The 19,252-nt window shown below is 40.0% G+C and overlaps 2 protein-coding genes across 2 annotated transcripts in view; both read left to right on the forward strand.

Annotated features, from left to right (window-relative positions):
- LOC144013547 (uncharacterized) overlaps positions 1-1,552 on the forward strand; it is a 219,659-nt gene extending 218,107 nt beyond the window's left edge. The window contains exons 5-6 of the mRNA XM_077512563.1: positions 658-731; positions 1,491-1,552. Coding sequence (XP_077368689.1) covers positions 658-731; positions 1,491-1,500 — 84 coding nt within the window. The 3' untranslated portion in view covers positions 1,501-1,552. The remainder of the gene's footprint in view (positions 1-657; positions 732-1,490) is intronic.
- Positions 1,553-5,375: 3,823 nt separating this feature from the next.
- On the forward strand, positions 5,376-17,949 carry LOC144013802 (Krueppel-like factor 6). Its single transcript, XM_077513065.1, has 4 exons — positions 5,376-5,600; positions 11,503-12,094; positions 15,073-15,196; positions 16,983-17,949. Exons 1-4 carry the CDS (start codon positions 5,499-5,501, stop codon positions 17,032-17,034), a joined length of 870 nt encoding a protein of 289 aa, XP_077369191.1. The 5' UTR covers positions 5,376-5,498; the 3' UTR covers positions 17,035-17,949.
- The last annotated feature ends 1,303 nt before the right edge of the window (positions 17,950-19,252 follow it).

A 19,252-nucleotide genomic window follows, 5' to 3' on the forward strand; every position in this document is an offset into this window, starting at 1 on the left:
TTTATTTTTTTTATGTTGGTGTGTTTGTGTGTAATCCCGAGCTGTGCGCCGCACATTAAACTTAATGCGCTCTTAATTACTTTGAGACAATAAAGTGTCGTAAAGTTTACGGTGGAAAAGTGGCGCATTTTACTACTTTTGTCATAAAATGAAAGTCTGCATCAATATTGCAACTGGCCTTCTTCAAAGTGAGGCAACAAATCACGCGTGCGTGCGTGTGCACGTGTGCGTATGTGCACGTTAGCCACCCGGCGCTAACGCGGTTGCTATAGAGACGCTTCGTCACACGCGCCCCTCGTGCGTCGCCGCGAGACATGAAGTCGCTGCTCTGTTTTGTTTTGTTTTTGATCATGTGACCATCCTGCATTATCAAGAATATTCTTGTTAAAGGTTTGAGGGCATCAGAAATTTTCAATGAGTTCCTTTAAAACAAAATTTATGAAGATGAGAATTAAGTTGTTGTTTTTTTAATTGTAGTTTTTGTTTAAGATAAAAAAAAAAAAAAGTTGGAAAATATTTTATTGTTGTTTAAATAAAATATTTTTATTTGGGATTATTTTCAGAGGTTTTCCCCCAAGCGGGAAAAAAAAAGTCAAATTTTCTGCACTAAAACGTTTTCCAAGATGAAATTTTGTGATTTTTTTTTTTTTTTCCAAGATGAAAATTTGTGCAAAACTGGATGGATGGACGGAAGGACAGACAGATGGACAATTTGAAAGAATTGTGCAGAGGTAATGACACAGAGATTGTGTGTGTTCCACAAGGCTCTATTTTAGAGCATCTTGGATTTTTTATTTGTATTTTATTTTTTTGGGGGGGGGGGGATGGATGGATGGATGGATGGATGGATGGATAGATAGATAGATAGATAGATAGATAGATAGATAGATAGATAGATAGATGGATAGATGGATGGTTTCATAGATGGATGGATGGATGGACGGATGGATGGATGGATGGATGTTTCATAGATAGATAGATAGAAAGACGGCTGTATGGATGGATGGGTGGGTAGGATGGAAGGATGGAAGGATGGTTTCATAGATAGATAGATAGATCAGGGTTCCCCAATTCCGGTCCTGGATGGCAGCAGTCCTGCAGGTTTTCCATTTAACCGCCTCCCAACACACCTGATTCATATCATGAGCTCATCAGCGTTCCTGAGAACGATCCTTATCTTTAGTATCGGGTGTGTTGGTAAGGCGGAAAAATGGAAAACCTGCAGGACTCCGGCCCTCAAGGACCGGAATTGGGAAACCCTGGTTTAGTTTTTTTCAAGTTCCCTCGTCGTCGGTCGCCTTCATTATGAAATAGGAGGCGGTAGTGAAGCGCTGGAGCTGAAACGCGTTGTGACATTTCTCCAAACGCACCTTTGACGCCGACGTCCTAATGAGACGCAAATCAAGAACATAAATCAACCACGTACGGAATCGTGATTCCTCGCATTCATATTCATGAGGGGGCGGGGCGTTTAAATCTCCTCTTCGCAGGGACGTCTGATCGTGTTTTCTGCAAGCTTCTATTGGAAAAGTCAACTGGAAACATCCATCCATCCACTTTCTTAACCTCTTGCTCCTCACAAGGGTCGCGGGGGTTGCTGGAGCCTATCCCAGCTGTCTTCGGGAAGTAGGCGGGGTACACCCTCAACTGGTTGCCAGCCAATCGCAAGAAGAAACAAGAAGATGCCATTTTCCCGCCTTTCTCTGTCTTTTGACTTTCTTCACGTTCCTGAATGGTTAAAATGCGTTACAGCGCCACCTGATGCTTTGGAATTCGCAGCTTGTCAATCACATTTTCACGCTTTTGGTTTCAGTGGTCAGGAGGAGTTTTAAGGCCACAATGAAAAAAATCAATGTTTTGAGATTGAAGTCGTTTTTGCCCCAGAAAAATAAAAGTCCAATTTTATCAAAGTAAAAAAAAAGTCTTATTTGGGGAAGTAAAATGTTGGATTTTCACAAATGTTTTATTTTTCTGTGATATAAGTATTTTTGTCCCAAGATTGTGTTGTTTATTTTTTCAAATTCCAAACATTTTATTTTTTTCTGAGATTTTCTGCAATTTTATTTTTAATATTATAATAACAGCTTGAAACTTTAACTTTTTTTTTTTTTTAATTAATCTTTCTTTTGGAAAAATACCACTTTTTATTTGGCAGAAAATATGACTAATTGTTCAAGTCACATCTTATTCTTACCATTTAAAAAAAATGTTATTCCTCTTACAACTATTACATTATTATCATTATTATTATTATTATTAATAATAATATAAATAATAATAATAATAATAATAATATCTAAATATTATAAAGTTACATTATTTGTATATCTATAGATAAATTATTATTATAATAAAAAATTTGAAATAATATTATAGCACTATTACAACGATAACCAACTATTTTGTAAAAAAATAAATAAATAAGTAAGATTATGAGAGGATATGAAAAAGACTTTCTTAGTTAAAAAAAAATACTTTTTTATGAAAAAGTTATTTTCATATGATTACAAGTTACTACAGGTTACAACGTCTCAAGTGGGCTTTTTTTTTTTTTTGAATTTTTGAATGTCCAATTTTGGCTCATTCTGCGGTCATATTTTTCCCCTCTTTGCAAACATTTTTGATCCAATTGACTTCAAACTTGGCATTTATCATCTCAAGACCTGAGAGAACAACTGGGCAAAATATCTTGACTATTCGAAATACTATATGACGGGGGCGGGGCATCAAAAATTGCCTTTCAAATTTCATTTGTCCAGAAAGACAAAATGCTTAATAACTCCCATGTTCAAGCTCCAAAAAATCTCAAACTTCTCATGCAACTTAATAGTCACGGCCTGAAAACATCTATATGATAAAATTCAGTTATACATTTAGCGCCACCTAGTGGTGACAATAAATGTCATACTTTACGTTTTTAGCTACTGTGCCGAGCTCGTTGAAGGGATCCATTTGAAAATTGGTCAGAAAAGCCTTAAGATGTTGATCATGCCCCACACCGAATATTGTAACTTTTCGCCAATGGGCGTGGCCGCTACGGTGACGCAAAGTCTGAAGATTTTTCGTGACAATAAAAGCTGCATTAACTTGACCGAGATGATCCTATCTTCTCAAAATTTCCCACATTTGATGAGAGTCCAGCCCTAAAGACATCTACGAACTTATATTTCATCTTACTGATAGCGCCGCCTAGTGGCAATTTTTTTTCAGGAATTTTCTTCAACGTTTTTCTCCAAACACGTTAACTGGACCTACCTCATATTTGTTCAGAAGAGGGTTTCGGCCTTCATGATGTCACAACACGAAGTTTGTGAGTTTTCGCGAAACGCTGTGGGCGTGGCGAAGCACTGTTCGCCAAGAAAACAACGGTGATTTTGAGGGTCTAAACATGCACAGAAAGTCATGAAACTTGGCACACACATCTGGCCTGGTAAAATGAGTAATATTTTATCATGTATTGTGCTATTTTTACAAAAATGACTCAATAGCGCCCCCTAGAAATTTTTAACTAAGCAGCCCCGCTTGTACGTTGAAGCAAGATCTTTGGAAATTTTTAGGTGTACGAGGGAGCCCAAGACCTACAAAAAAGTCTCTTGGACCCATATGCTAAAATATACAGGAAGTGAGCTACGAATTTTTGAATGTCCAATTTTTTACGATTTTAGCAAATTTACAGGGGGCATAGTTTTGCCCACTTCTCCTACACGTTTCATCCGACTGACTTCAGACTTGACTTGGACCATGTCAAGACCTGAGCCAACGACAGTGGGAAAAATCTTGACTTTTCAGAATACTATATGATGAGGGCGGAGCATCAAATTTTGTGTTTCGCAATGAAAAAGGATATGCTGAATAACTCCCCGGTACATGCTCCAAAAAATCCCAAACTTGACATGTATGTTAATATTTAAGGCCTGAAGCTATCTCTATGACAACATTCAGTTATATATGCAGCGCCACCTAGCCCTTGAGGAATGAAAAAAAAATACCCCACTTCCGGTATTTTTACAAAAAATGTAAACTCATTCTAAGTGTGATAACTAAGTCATTTATGAATATTCTTGTACTTTCCACCACTCAAAATGTTCACTGGCATCAGACCTAACCAAACATACATATTTTTGTTATTTAGTTTTATTGATTTTTGATAGCCTCTATGGACATTAAAAGCAATATCGTGAATGAAGGCTATGCTGAATAACTCCCAGGTACATGCTCCAAAAAATCCCATACTTGAAATGTATATTTATAGTCAAGGCCTGAAGGTATCTCTATGACAAAATTCAGTTGTAAATACAGCGCCACCTAGTCAGTGAGTCATAAAAAAAATGCCTCACTTACGGTATTTTTACAAAAAATTTAAACTCATTGTAAGTGTGATAACTAAGTCATTTATGAATATTCTTTTACTTTCCACCACTAAATATGTTCACTGGCATCAGACCGATCCAAACATATGTAATTTTTTATTTAGTTTCATTTTTTTTTATCGCCTCTATGGACAACATTGTGCAATGAGTACGAGCGATGATGTGTAAATGTACTTTTGCAAAAAATACCAATCAGGGCAACTCATTGCCTAAAATTAAAAAAAAAGACGCTGATTTTTGCAGATCTTAACAATCATCAAAACCCATTGAGCTTGACACACTCATCACACCTGGCAAAAAAAAATAAAAAATACAAATGTAAAGGTTTATCATGGCATTGTCAACGAAATTCTGCTTCCAATGTGCCAGTACCCCAACGTGGCCCGGGCTGCGAGGGCCCTTTATAGCTGCTCGCAGCTCTAGTTTATTTTTATTTTTTTAGTCTGGCTGTATTTTTTTCCCCCCCAAAAAAACATCCCTCATTGCGCATGCAATGATGTTTCATAATGTCAGTATGTCAGAAGGTTAAGGGGGAAAAGCCGATTGTAATCATGTTTCGACCTCCAGCGGACGAAATATTCAGCGGTACTTCCGCGTCCTGCGCAGCCGGACAGGAGCGCCCGTCCCCGGCATGCGCTGGCTGCGCTCGCGCCGCGGTTCCTCCGTCGAGTCGCCTCGCCGCCAAGCCGCGCGCTCCTCCACTCGCGTTTTTTTTTTTTTTTTTTTTGCTTCCTGGTTGTTCGCTTTTATATAGCGGCCTAAAAATAGCCCCGGCTCGGCCCAATGAGCAGCGGGAGCCGCTCGGGGCTGCGGAGCCAACCAGGCCCGGGCAGAAGCTCCGGCTGCGGGCCGCCATTGGCGCTCCCCGCACCGGCGGGCGGGCCGAGCGCTCCCCGCAGCTCATTGGCTGGAGCCGGGCGTGTGCGACGTCACGGCGTCACGTGGTGGCTACGTTGGTGTGGAGTTGTAAGCGCGAGGAAGAGGAGGAGGAGGAGGAGGAGGAAGAGGCGAGTTGAGAGGGAGCTGCCAGTCGGGAGAAGACTTCAGTCGGGTTGTTGCGCTGCGCTCGCGAACCAGCGCGACCGTGTACATGCGCACGAGCGACCAGCAGCAGGCAAGCCGCTGAAGATGGACGTCATCCCCATGTGCAGCATCTTCCAGGAGCTCCAGATCGTGCACGACACCGGATACTTTTCCGCCTTGCCGTCCCTGGAGGAGTACTGGCAGCAGGTAAGCCAAAAGCGACCCCCTTGGAGCAAGAAAACAAATGAAAGAAAAGAAAAAGACCCCCAAGTTGGTGTGGGAATTCGGAATTCGCCAACTTGTTGATAGCTTTTTTTATTTTATTATTTTTTTTATGCCGCTTGATTGTACTGGGAAGGAGCTGGCGACGCAAACTTTGCATGATCAACGGGCGTGCGCGGGTGCGCGTGCGCGGTGGAGCTGTCATCCGTGCACGCGCGCTGACTGACAGCTTTCCCAGCCGGCGAGTTTTTAACACTATTCCCGTTTCGAAATGGACTTTTTTTTTTTTTTTTTTTGGTTTGTTTGTTATGCGAATATATTTGAAAATGTAGTGGAATGCCGATTCTTGTCTGACCTCCCCCAAGGAAGGCGGGCAAGTTCCGTGCGTGGAGCTGTCACACGTGCACGCGCGTCGACTGACAGCTACCAGCTGCCTTTATTATTCCCACAAATAAAACAAAACAAAAAACATTTGATATTGTATCGTGCAAAAGTAGTTGTGGAATTCCTTGGACCTCCCCCAAGGCAAGTTGTGGGTCGACATGAGCGCGCGTGGAGCTGTCACACGTGCACGCGCAGGTCGACTGACAACTGAAGTTTGAGCGCAAGCAGCCAACCTTTAAAACAATGCAAATAAACAACTACAATTTGACAAGAAATCATAATAATCATCATGTGGAGAGAAAAAAAAAATAAAAAATCAGACTAAAAATAATCCTGTGGCGTCATGCAGCTCTTTAATGTGGATGATTTAGATTTTGCTAGAAATCAAGGAAAGATATTTCCGGTACATTTTGACGTCATTGATAAATAACGTGCGAAGTGCTTTAATTCTGACACTTTCAATGGAACAGGAATGAGCAGTTTCAGCCACTGAAAACAAGTTTAGCGGCTCAGAAATGAAATTGAACATCTAAATCAAGTCATTTTCATGTGTCCATCCATGCAAGTTTCCATCTAAATCGAGCAGGATTAACGTTGACGTGCTTTGATCCAGACGCTTTCAAGTTCAGACAGATTTTCACACTTCAAAGTATCAAAGAGGGACACATTCAAATTCAACCCCCCCAAAACTTTTTTTTTTTCCCATTCAGGAATGCAGATAAACAACTTTATTTTCACATCTTAGTAAAGAAATAATAATGTGTCCATGGCGAAGTGCTGTATTGCGGATTCTTTCAAGTTCAGTCGTCTGTACAAGTTGGACTGTTTTGAACAGGAATGAGCAGTTTCAGCCTCTAAAAAAATGAGTTTGCGCTTCAGAAATGTCTGACAATTAAATGAACACTGTGAAGACGTCATTGTGACGTGCTTTGATGCAGATTCTTTCGAGTGCAGTCAGCTTGTCCAAGTTGGACTGTTTTGAACAGGAGTGAGCAGATTGAGTTTCTGCCGTGACAAATGAGTTTTACGGTTCCGAAACGTAACCCAAGTCGCGAAAGGTTAGCAAGCCGTCATGCAGTACTTTAATGCTGATTGTTTATAATTGAGTGAACGCTCCATGTTTGTTGATTTTGAACAGGAACGAGCAATTTCAACCGCACAAAACGAGTTTTGCCGTTCAGGAAGTCGGTAATTAAGTCCAATTTGCCATCTAATAATGAAGTGCTTTAATACGGACTCTTTCAAGTTCAGTTAGCTCCCAAAGTTGGACTGTTTTGAACGGGGGATGAACAGTCTCAACTGCTGAAAACGAATTCTGCTTTGATGCGATATGAAATGTGAACCAAGCAATACTACGGTGCCACTGTGACGTGCTTTGATGCAGACTCTTTCAAGTTCAGTCAGCTCTTCACACTTTAAAGAGGAACACATCCCATTTCAACCATTAAATCTTTTTTTTTTTTCATTCATGAATGTCAGTCAACAAGTCCAATTTCACATCTTAACGTAAAGAAATGATGTCATGTGCCAGGATGAAGTGCTTTAATGCAGACTCTTGCATGTTGAGTCAGTTGTCCGAGTTGGAGACTGTTTTACACCAGAATTAGACTAAGTGCAATTTCTGGAGAAATTGCGTGGGAATGCTGAAAGCTGAATGCGAAGATTTGAATGCACGTGGAATGCTTAGGAAGTAAATTGAGAGATAAATTATGAAATTTTGACCTCCTGGTTACTGGACAATGCACGTTACCGACTGTGCCACCGAGCGGTGTACCTGGTCATGATGCTAAGTTATATGTATGGAAGTGGGCGTGGAAAGTGACACTTAGAAAATGTTCAATGTCTTTCCCATTGAAAATGAATGCGGAAAAGTCGATATTACAAGTAAAAGTGAGCAAATATTGTGAGTAATGTAGAAACAGACGATATATACCCCGGGAGGCAAGAATCTTTTAAGCTAGTTGAAATTTGAAGAGTGTAAATTGGAAGTATGATGTGGGAGGTGTTACGCGGCAAAAAAAAAAAAAAAAAAGTGTGGAGAATAAAAATCACAATAACATTCCAACAACTAGACTAAGTGCAATTTCTGTAGAAATTGTGTGGGAATGCTGAAAGCTGAATGCTAAGATTTGAGTACATGTGGAATGCTAACGAAGTAAATTGAGAGATAAATTATGAAATTCTAACCTCCTGGTTACTGGACAATATCAACTGTGCCACCGAGCAGTATCAGACACCTGGTCATGATGATAAGTTATATATAAGGAAGTTGGCGTGGAAAGTGATACTTGGAAAAAGTTCAATGTCTGTCCCATTGAAAATGAATGGGGAAAAGTTGATATTAAATATTAAATTGTGCAAATACTGTAAGTAATGTGTAATTAGATGATATATACCCCGGGAGGTGTGAATTTTTTTAAGCTAGTTGAAATTTGAACAATGTAAATTAGAAGTATTATGTGGGAGTTGTTAGGCGGCAAAAAAAAGTGTGGAGAGTAAAAATCACAATAACATATGTGGGAATGCTGAAGCATTCCCACAATGAGAAGTTGTAACCACTTGAAACTAATGTCGCTGTTTAATAACGCAATCTGACGTCTGTTCAAGAAATACGAACGTGTCGCCGTGAAGTGCTTTAATTCAGATTGTTTCCATTTCAGGCAGCTCTTTAGCAATTGACTGTTTGGAACAGGAAACAGGTTGAATTCAACTGATTTGCGTTTCCATTCGGAATTCACATCGTAACCAAGAAATAATGCGCCCATGGTGACGTGCTTTGATGCATACTCTTTCCATTTCATTTTGGTTTTCTATTTGTCATTTCAATGAAAAATAAAAGTGGCTTTTTTCTTTTTTTTTTTGTCAGACCTCCCCCAAGGCAGGCCCGGAGCCAAATTCCAGGAAGTGTGCGTGCTTTGGATTGTACCATTTCAATTGCGAGTGGGACGCGCCTCCGAGCTCGGCGGCGTCCACATTCTTGTTCTCTCCTCTGCGCGTTTTTGTCTGGGAATTCCGCTGCAGATTCCCTCATTAATGAGTCATCTTCCAGTTATCTGGAATTTGTTTGGCCCACGCCGGACCCACAATAGCGACTTCCATGTGTTCCCAAAGTGGATCTTGCAGTATTCATGCCGGAGCTTTTTATGGACCCAACACACACAGAACAATTCCATGACCCCCCCCACCCAAATCCGCCGTCCTCGTCTCGGGTCCCCGGCGTGCGATGTTATTTCCAGCCGTGCCTCCAAATGCATTATTCAATCCACATTATGCTGAATAATTGATGGCGCTAAAAGATCGACAAGCACTTGGCCCACGGTCGGCAGTTTGGGAACGTCACATCGGGAATGTCGGTCCACGCGGATTTCAGCAACATGGATTTTTTTTTTCTTTTCCTGGGTCGGGCCTCCAGAATCTTCCGCGTCCGACTCGCGACAGGCCCGCGCGCGCGGTTCCGCCCCGCTTACGCTTTGGAAACGTTGCGTTCAGGGGTGTGTCGGGACGCTCGCGACGGCGCGAAACGAATGGGTAAGGAGAGCTGCCAAGCGTCATGCGGCGCTTTAATGCGGACTCTCTCGGGCTTTTAGTGCCTTGCGGTTGACTGTTATGAAAGGAATGAGGAAATTCAACCGCCGAAAGTGATTTTCATGTTCGGGAATGCGATTTAACATCAAAAATGTTCAATCATGAAGGGCTTTAATGCAGACTGTTTCAGGTTGAGTGATTGCTCCACATTGGAATGTTTTGAACACAAAATTTGACCACAAAAACTCAATTTGACATTTTGGAATGCAATTTGACAGTCAAATAAAAAGAAAGCTATCATCTTGTGACACCATGAAGTGCTTTAATGCAGATTACTCCAGGTTCGGCGAGTGCTCTGTTTTAACATTTTGAACAAAAACGAGCACTTTAAACCATTAAAACTTTTTTAGTTGAGGAATGCAATTTGACATATAAAAAAAAAATAGTGTTAATTTGTAAGTGCTTTAATGCAGACTGTTTCAGGTTGAGTGATTGCTCCACATTGGAATGTTTTGAACAAGCAATTTTGACCACAAAAACTCAATTTGACATTTTGGAATGCAATTTGACATGCGAATAAAAAGAAAACAATCGTCTTGTGACACCATGAAGTGCTTTAATGCTGATTACTCCAGGTTCAGCGAGTGCTCTGTTTGAACATTTGAACAAAAACGAGCACCTTTGAACCATTAAAACTTTTTAGTTGAGGAATGCAATTTGACATAAAAAAATAGTGTTAATTTCTAAGTGCTTTAATGCAGACTGTTTCAGGTTGAGTGATTTCTCCACATTGGAATGTTTTGAAAAAGCAATTTTGACCACTAAAACTCAATTTGACATTTTGGAATGCAATTTGACATTCAAAAAAAAGAAAACAATCGTCTTGTGACACCATGAAGTGCTTTAATGCAGATTACTCCAGGTTCAGCGAGTGCTCTGTTTTAACATTTTGAACAAAAACGAGCACTTTAAACCATTAAAACTTTTTTAGTTGAGGAATGCAATTTGACATAAAAAAAATAGTGTTAATTTGTAAGTGCTTTAATGCAGACTGTTTCAATTTCAGTCACCGCGCCACTTTTTTTTAACATTTTGAACACGTACAAGCTATTCAACCTGTAACATTTGTTTTGTTCAGGAACGTAAATTTGACATCGAAATCAAAATTTTGTCATGTTTTGCTATCATGAACTGCTTTAATGCAGACTGTTTCAATTTCAGTGAGCACCCTACGGTTGAACATTTTGAACAAGTACGAGCAATTCAACCTCGAACGTTTGTTGCGTTCAGGAACCTAAATTTGACATCTAAATAAAAATGTTGTCATGTTTTGCTATCATGAACTGCTTTAATGCAGACTGTTTCAATTTCAGTGAGCACCCTACGGTTGAACATTTTGAACAAGTACGAGCAATTCAACCTCGAACGTTTGTTGCGTTCAGGAACCTAAATTTGACATCTAAATACAAATTTTGTCATTTTTTGCCGTTTTGAATTGCTTTAATGCAGACTGTTTCCATTTCAGCAAGTGCTCCACATGTCACTATTTTGAACAAGAACCAGGTACAAATTTTAACCACCAAAACAAATATTGATGTTGATGAATTTGATTTGACATTGAAATGAAGTAATAATCGTGGCCCATCATGAAGTGCTTTAATGCAGACTCTTTCCATTTCAGTAAGTGCTCCACATGTCACTATTTTGAACAAGAACCAGTTACAAATTTCAACCACTAAAACAAATATTGATGTTGAAGAATGTGATTTGACATTGAAATGAAGTAATAATTGTGGCCCATCGTGAAGTGCTTTAATGCCGACTATGTCAGTTTCATCAAGTGTTCCCCATTTCCAGCATTTACAACCACGAAAACTTGTTGACATATAATTTTTGATATCTAAATGAAAATAATGGTATCTGCCACACTACCACTTGAAGTGCTTTAATGCAAACTCTTTCTTTTTCTTTTACCCAGACATGCTTGGAGCTGGAGCGCTACCTGCAGGCCGAGCCGTACGTGTCGGCGTCGGAGCTCAAGTTTGACCACCAGGAGGACCTGTGGAGCAAGCTGATACTGGCGTGCGGCGACAAGGCGGCCGACCCCAAGCTGGCCCGGGAGGACGAGGACCCCCCGGAGAGCCGGGCCGCCGCCGCCGCCGCCGCAAGCGCCGCCGCCGGCTGCTGCTTCCACTCGGACGCCAGCAGCGAGACGTCGGACAGCTCCGAGGAGCTGTCGCCCGCCCTCGACTTCGCCGCCGGCTCGCTGGCCGACCTGCTGGGCGACGGCCCCGAGGACCTGAGCGCCGCCGCCGCCGCCATCATCGGGACGCCGCCGTCCTCGCCCGAGCTGGCCAAGGAGGGCCCGGCGGCGGTCTCGCAGGCGTGGGCCGGCGCCGGCGGCCAGGCGGCGGGGAAAGTCAGGATGGGCGGGGCCGAGAGGGCGGGGCCGGCCGGCGGGGAGGCGTCGCCCGACGGCAGGCGGCGAGTGCACAGGTGCCTCTTCAACGGATGCAGGAAGGTGTACACCAAGAGCTCGCACCTCAAGGCGCACCAGCGCACCCACACAGGTACGGGCGACACCTGGCGCACGTTTTACCCGATGAAACCGCAAATCTCAGAATACACCTGACATACGAATTTGTCGAGAAACGAACTTTTTTTTTTTTTTTTCCCCAGTGTTTTTTTTGTCATTATAGGGGTGTCAGGCAATTGAAATTTTTCATCGTAATTAATCACATGACTTCACTGATTAATTGCAAATTTTATATCTGTTCTAAATGTACAATGAAATGTACAGTCAGTTTTCATAGTCATTTACTCATTCCAACCCAAAAACGTGTAAATACGTTTTTGGGATGGAATGAGTTAACATAAAAGTGGGGGGAAAAAATGTTAAATAGAAATATGGCTGCATCTTTTAAGTCCAGGTTTCACCGATTCCGGACCTTGAAGTCTGGAGTCCTGTAGAATTGAGATCAGGGTTGGGCCTCGAGGGCCGGAGTCCTGTAGGTTTTGGATGTGTTTCCCTTCTCCAGCACAGCGGATACATGATCAGCTCATCAGCATGATAACGATCCTGTTGATTGGAATCAGCTTGTGTTGGAAGCGGGAAAACCTCCAAAACTTGCAGGACTCCGACCCTTTGAGCACCGAGTTTGCCCACCCCTGATTTAGATGTTTCCACTTACCAACACACATGATACAAAAGCTCAAAATGGTTATCTTGATGACCCGATTATATGAATCAGGTGTGCTAGTGGGCGAAAACATCTCAAACTTGTAGGAGTCCGGACCTCGAGGACCGGAATTGGTGAACCCTGTTTTAGTCGATACAGTCATTTCATCATAAATCCTAAAATGGAGTTAAAATTAAAAGGATGTACTGCACTGTGAAAAAAAATGTGTGATATTCATTTGTATCGAGGTCATTTTTTTTGCCACTAGATGGCATAATTGCATTTCTAAGACAGCTCAGTGCATTTTTCTTTTCATATCAAGAGCTAGAGCGGCACGGTGGTAATATTTGATAGAGCTTAAATGTCGTGTTGACAGAACTGCCTCTTGAAACGAATGAACGTCAGTGCTAATGCTACATGCTAATGCTAAATGCTAACGTCGTGCGTCGTGGGAACTTGACGTCGAGGGATATATATATATTTTTTTTTTTGATAAAATGGTGTTTGAGCTCAAATTAAACACGTGATAGGGCGACATGTGATTTGACGAAATGGAATTTCAAAATGGGTTAAAGCCGGTACTAATGCTACATGCTAATGGTACATGCTAACGTCGTGCGTCATGGGAACTTGACGTAAAGGCATATTTTTTATAGCACGGTTTATGAGCTCAAATTAAACACATGATAGAACGACATGTGATTTGACGAAATGGACTTTCAAAATGGGTTAAAGCCAGTGTTAATGCTACATGCTAATGGTACATGCTAAAGTCGTGCGTCATAGGAACTTGACGTCGAGGGATATATATATATATTTTTTGGGATAAAATGGTGTTTGAGCTCAAATTAAACACGTGATAGAGCGACATGTGATTTGACGAAATGGAATTTCAAAATGGGTTAAAGCCGGTACTAATGCTACATGCTAATGGTACATGCTAACGTCGTGCGTCATGGGAACTTGACGTAAAGGCATATTTTTTATAGCACGGTTTATGAGCTCAAATTAAACACATGATAGAACGACATGTGATTTGACGAAATGGACTTTCAAAATGGGTTAAAGCCAGTGTTAATGCTACATGCTAATGGTACATGCTAAAGTCGTGCGTCATAGGAACTTGACGTAAAGGGATATTTTTTTGATAAAATGGTTTATGGGCTCAAACTAAACATTTGACAGAGCAACGTGATTTGACGAAATGGACTTTCAAAATGGGTTAAAGCCGGTATTAATGCTAGATGCTAAAGGCTAATGTTGTGTGTCATGTCATATGACATCATATGACATTAAGGTTCTTTTTTTTTTCAAAAGTCTTGTATTAGTTCAAATGTAATATTTGATAGAGCTAAATGTCATGACAGAACTGCCTCTTGAAACGAATGAACGTCAGTGCTAATGCTAAATGCTAACGTCGTGCGTCATGGGAACTTGACGTAAAGGCATACTTTTTATAAAATGGTTTATGAGCTCAAATTAAACACGTGATCGAGCAACATGTGATTTGACAAAATTGACTTTCAAAATGGGTTAAAGCCGGAACTAGTGCTACATGCTAAATGCTAATGTCATGTGTCAGCTTTTTTTTTTTTCTAAAATGTTTTGTTAGTTCAAATGTAATATTTGATAGAGTTTAAACGTCATTCGACAGAGCTGACTCTTGAAACGAATCAACGTCAGTGCTAATGCTACATGCTAATGCTAATGCTATTTATTTATTTATTTATTTTTTTTTTTTTTTGTTCGAGTACTTTTACATTACAGAGAGGGAAATATCATTTGATGTTATGTTGTCAAACGGACCATGTTTATCCTGCAAACACGGCTCACGTTTCGCTCCGGGAACGCGCGCCGGCCGTCGGGGGAAAATACCGCGATGGTAAATGCGCTATTTGCCGTTTCTTTCATGTGTGCGGCGGTGCGCCGCCGTCGCACACATGTGAGCCTCGTCAACTTTGACCCGCAAGCGAGCTGTTTACAGCCGGCCCATTAGTGAAGGAAGTCGCATTCCTCGCATCCTTGCCCGACCATGTGAGCGCACCCCCCACAACGTTAATGCCACCACACACATTACATAAGCTGCATGCATACCACAGCACCCTAGCTTCGTTTTTCTGCTTAACTCGCACTAGTTGACAGTAGTCAGTAGCATTGTGTAGTACCAAAATTGAACAAATATATAATACATTGCATACTACAGTATGTTGTATGTGTCCAACAAGCAGCAAGATTAGGCAGCAGCGTTGAACAAACAATCTCAAGTTTGTTTACATCCCACCGCCATTTTGTGTTGTTTACATCTTGCCGCCATTTTGTTTGTTTTTGTTTGTTTGTGTCTCACGTGTCGTTGTGTTTGTGTGCGTCAGGCGAGAAGCCGTACAGATGCTCGTGGGAAGGCTGCGAGTGGCGTTTTGCGCGCAGCGACGAGCTGACGCGCCACTTCAGGAAGCACACCGGAGCCAAGCCATTCAAATGCAGCCACTGCGACAGGTACAAATTAATAACAGTTTAGTCTTGACAACCAAGTCTAACATTTTTGTTGTTGTCGTTGTTCTGGAGAAAAAAAATAAATAAATAAAAATGAAGTTGGAGATTTTCTCAATATTTATAGAAAAGACGTATATAGACGTTATTCAAAGCTTGCAAAGTATTTTTTTTTCAATTTAAAAATATGACTTTATCTTGTTGTGCTACATGCTAAATGCTAATGTTCCATATCAAGTGAATGGAAATGTTCGGCCTGTCGCATATGCGCACGCTAACGTGACATGACGAAATTTCCTGTCTTTGCGCGGGTGTTTTTCCAACATTTTCCAATTCCCCGAAAAAACAGTCTTCAGTCCGATAATTTTTCACTTTGTTTCCTAGAATAAAATCTGACTTACTTATGAAAGATTTTCACATTTTTCTTTACAAATTGTTATAATTGCCTGACTTTTTTTTTCTTGGGGGAGCAGTGGGCATACATTCTAAAAGACAAATATTAATCTTGAAATCGTACTTAATATTAAATTTATCTCTATTTTATTTTTATTTTTATCCTCTAGAAAACAATTTAAACTCGGATTTTTTTTGTTGATAAAATCTGATAAAAAAAAAATAAATCTTGACAAAATGACTTCATTTTTATAACTTTTTGCTCTGCTATATGGAAATGCAGCATGCTAATGTTACATGCTAAGGCTACATGCTAATGCTACATGCTAATGTCACATATCAAAGTGAAATGTTGAGCAGTTGTTGCCTGTTCACATCCACATGAAAGTGAACCTTTCTTTGTTCAGATGTTTTTCTGTTTTTCTCCCAAAAAATACTCTGTCTTTAGTCCGATAATTTTTCACTTTTTTTTTCCTAGAATAAAATCTGACTTTAGTTATGAAAGATTTTCAATTTTTTCTAAAAAAAAAAAAAAAAAAAGAAAAAAGAAAAAAAGGGACTTGTTATAAAAGCCTGATTTTTTTTTCATGGGGGAGCAGAGGGGATATATTCTAAAAGACAAATATTAATCTTGAAGTCTTACTTCATATTAAAGTTATCTCTGAATTTTTATTTTTATTCTCCAGAAAACATCTTCATCTTGCAATTGTTTCTTCATCTTGCAATTGTTTTTTTTTCTTGATAAAATCTGACAAATATTTTTGACATTCTTATAACTTTTTGCTCTGCTATATGCTAATGCTACATGCTAATGCTACATGCTAATGCTACATGCTAATGCTACATGCTAATGTCACATATCAAACAAAGGGGAAATGTTCAGCAGTTTGGCCTGTCGCATCCACGCTAACGTGACATGACATTTTCTTTCTTTGCTCAGGTGTTTTTCCATTTTTGCCCCCAAAAATAATCTGTCTTTAGTCCGATAATTTTTCACTTTTTTTTTCCAAGAATAAAATCTGACTTTAGTTCCGAAAGATTTTCACATTTTTCTCAAAAAAAAAAAAAGTGACTTTTGTTATAATAGCCTGACTTTTTTTTCACGGGGGAGCAGAAGTCATATATTCTAAAAGACAAATATTAATCATGAAATCTTACTTCATATTTTTATCCACTAGAAAACATCTTAATCTCGTATTTTTTTTTTCTTGATAAAATCTTGACACTATTTTTTTTTCTTCACAAAATGACTTCATTCTTCTTTCTCGTGTATGGAAATGCTACATGCTAATGTTAATGCTACATGCTAATGTCACATATCAAACAATGCGAAATGCTAAGCACTTTGTTCTGTTCACGTCCGCACGAGCGTGACACGGCGTTTCCTGCCTTTGCTCAGGTGTTTTTCCCGCTCGGACCACCTGGCCCTGCACATGAAGCGGCACATCTAAGTTGGCAGCGGCGGCGGTGGAGTTGGAAGGCCAAGCGGAACGAATCGGCGGATGTTTTTTCTGGCCTGTGGGTGGCGTCAGCGAGGCCGGCGCGTCGTGTCGACGTGGCCACGGCGACGGCGGGTGGCGTCTCGGTCGTCAGCGGGGGGGGGAAGCAGGAAGTAAACGCAGGCTCTCATTTTGCACCGTACTCAGTGCCTCCGACAACTCGCTGAGCTTGGAGCCGGCAACATTCCGGAAAATTCTGGAAAGGATGGAAATTCGTGTATGGTGTTTGATGCTTTTTTTTTTTTTTTTTTTTTTTTTTTTTTTTTTTTTTACGGCCCCCCCTGCTGGAGGATCTTGGGACTTCTCGGGGGAGGCGAAGGAGTGTTTGGACTGCGGATGCTGCGCTGGTTTGTGCATGGTGGACGAATGCCGTCTTTTTTTGTCTCCGAGTGAATGAAAAAGAAAGCCAGGAGAGCAGAGGAGGGCTTTGCTGTTTGTTTGTGTGCCCCCCGGAGGCTTGGAGGTGGAACTACAGGTCCCTGCTTACAACAAAAAAACAAAAAAGAAGAAAAAAATAAGAGGAGGGTGGACTTTTTTTTTTGGTGCAGCTAATAAATGTGCAATGTGTGACGTAGCCTGTCTGACATACAACATACACGCCACAAAGCTAGTTTTGTTGTTCGTTCAGCGAGAGAGAAAAATTTTAAACAATAAACACCAACAGTCGGAAGTGGCGGAGGAGTGACACGGACATGCTGGAAAGGAAAACAATTATTTTAACGCTTATAAATGTATAGGAAAAAAAATTCTCCCAAAAAAATTTTATCAAAAAAAAAGTGACTTTCTTCGAAAATTTTGCAGTATTACATTTTTTTAACATTTTTTAATTTTATTTATTTTTTTTATTTTTTTTGTCCAGACGGAAAAACTTGCATCTGGTTGTTATTCGCTCTTTCATTGGAAAAAAAAATCTCGAACAAAAATGACTTAATCTCATAATATATATATATATATATATATATATATATATATATATATATATATATATATATATATATATATATATATATATATATATATATATATATAAAGAGTATAAAAAGATTATTAAAAAAAATTATTTATTCATACTTTTTTCTTGATAAAATAACATTTTTGCTTTGAGAGAAAAATAAAGAAATAATAAGTTTTATTTTAATCTCGAATCTCAAAAATATCTTGCAGTATGACAATTTTTTTTTGTAAAAGTTTACTCCAAAATTCAACTTTATACGTATAATTTTTGGAATAAATATTTTTCAAAAAAAATTACAATTAATTAATCTCTTAATATTGTAAAAAAAAAAAATTTAGACGAATACATCTATCATGATTTATTGAAAATAATCTCACCTTTTACAAAATGCAATTTAAGAAAAAATCTGACTGAATCACAATTTTTTTTAAAGGCTTTTTCTATTGATTTTTTTTTAAATCAAATATTCCCCTATCATGTCCTTACTATCATATTGTTTCTTACAAAAAAAAAAAAAGACGTTTTCTCAAATATACGACAGGCTTTGGTTTGAATTCTTGTTTTCTTCTTTCCAGCGTTTCCTGATTTTGAGCTGAAAGGTTTTGGCGTCGGTTTACGCTCTTCCAAAAAAAAAAAAAGTTACATCGCCAACTAGTGGCCCGGCGTGCACATTGCAGCATCTTCACTCCGTGTGGATGTGGCATAAATACTTTGTGGGGGAGGTTTGCATGAGCTCTGGGTTGTGGGGGGTGTGGCGTTTTGGAGGGGGGGTCGGTTCGCATTTGTTGCGCTTGGAGGATGAAGTCGTTGGAGAGCAGCTACTTTCCTGTTGTTATTGTCGAAAAAAAAAAGAAAAACGCTAATAAGGCTTTTTTTGTTGGGAGAACCACTAATAATCGCGCTTTTCAGGCGGGTTGCCTTCACTTTTTCTTTGGCTTGTACGTGTTCAAACAAAAGAGAGAGAGAAAAGTGCACTGTTGACCTTCCTGATGCCTTACGTAAGTGGCCTTGTCCTCTTAAACACACACACACACACACACACACAGAGAAATGCAGTTATTGAAAAAGCTTTACAGACGCTCATTTCCTCTCTCCACCCCCCGCCAAAATAAAACGCGTGTTTCACAGAAAGACAAGATCCGAGTTTGTTTTTTTGTTTTGTTTTGTTTTTTCCCCGAACGTGCCGGTCGCACTTGTGGGCTTTGCTACTGTGTA

Source organism: Festucalex cinctus, chromosome 1 (assembly GCF_051991245.1).
Source record: "Festucalex cinctus isolate MCC-2025b chromosome 1, RoL_Fcin_1.0, whole genome shotgun sequence".
Taxonomy (NCBI): domain Eukaryota; kingdom Metazoa; phylum Chordata; class Actinopteri; order Syngnathiformes; family Syngnathidae; genus Festucalex; species Festucalex cinctus.

What these genes read in the sequence shown, in the direction of transcription:
- LOC144013802 (XM_077513065.1), top strand. Translation starts at nt 5,499, where the DNA reads ATGGACGTCATCCCCATGTGCAGCATCTTCCAGGAGCTCCAGATCGTG. An exon ending in GCACCAGCGCACCCACACAG is followed by an intron (nt 12,095 to 15,072) that starts GTACGGGCGACA and finishes TGTGTGCGTCAG; the next exon opens with GCGAGAAGCCGTACAGATGC. An exon ending in AAATGCAGCCACTGCGACAG is followed by an intron (nt 15,197 to 16,982) that starts GTACAAATTAAT and finishes GCCTTTGCTCAG; the next exon opens with GTGTTTTTCCCGCTCGGACC.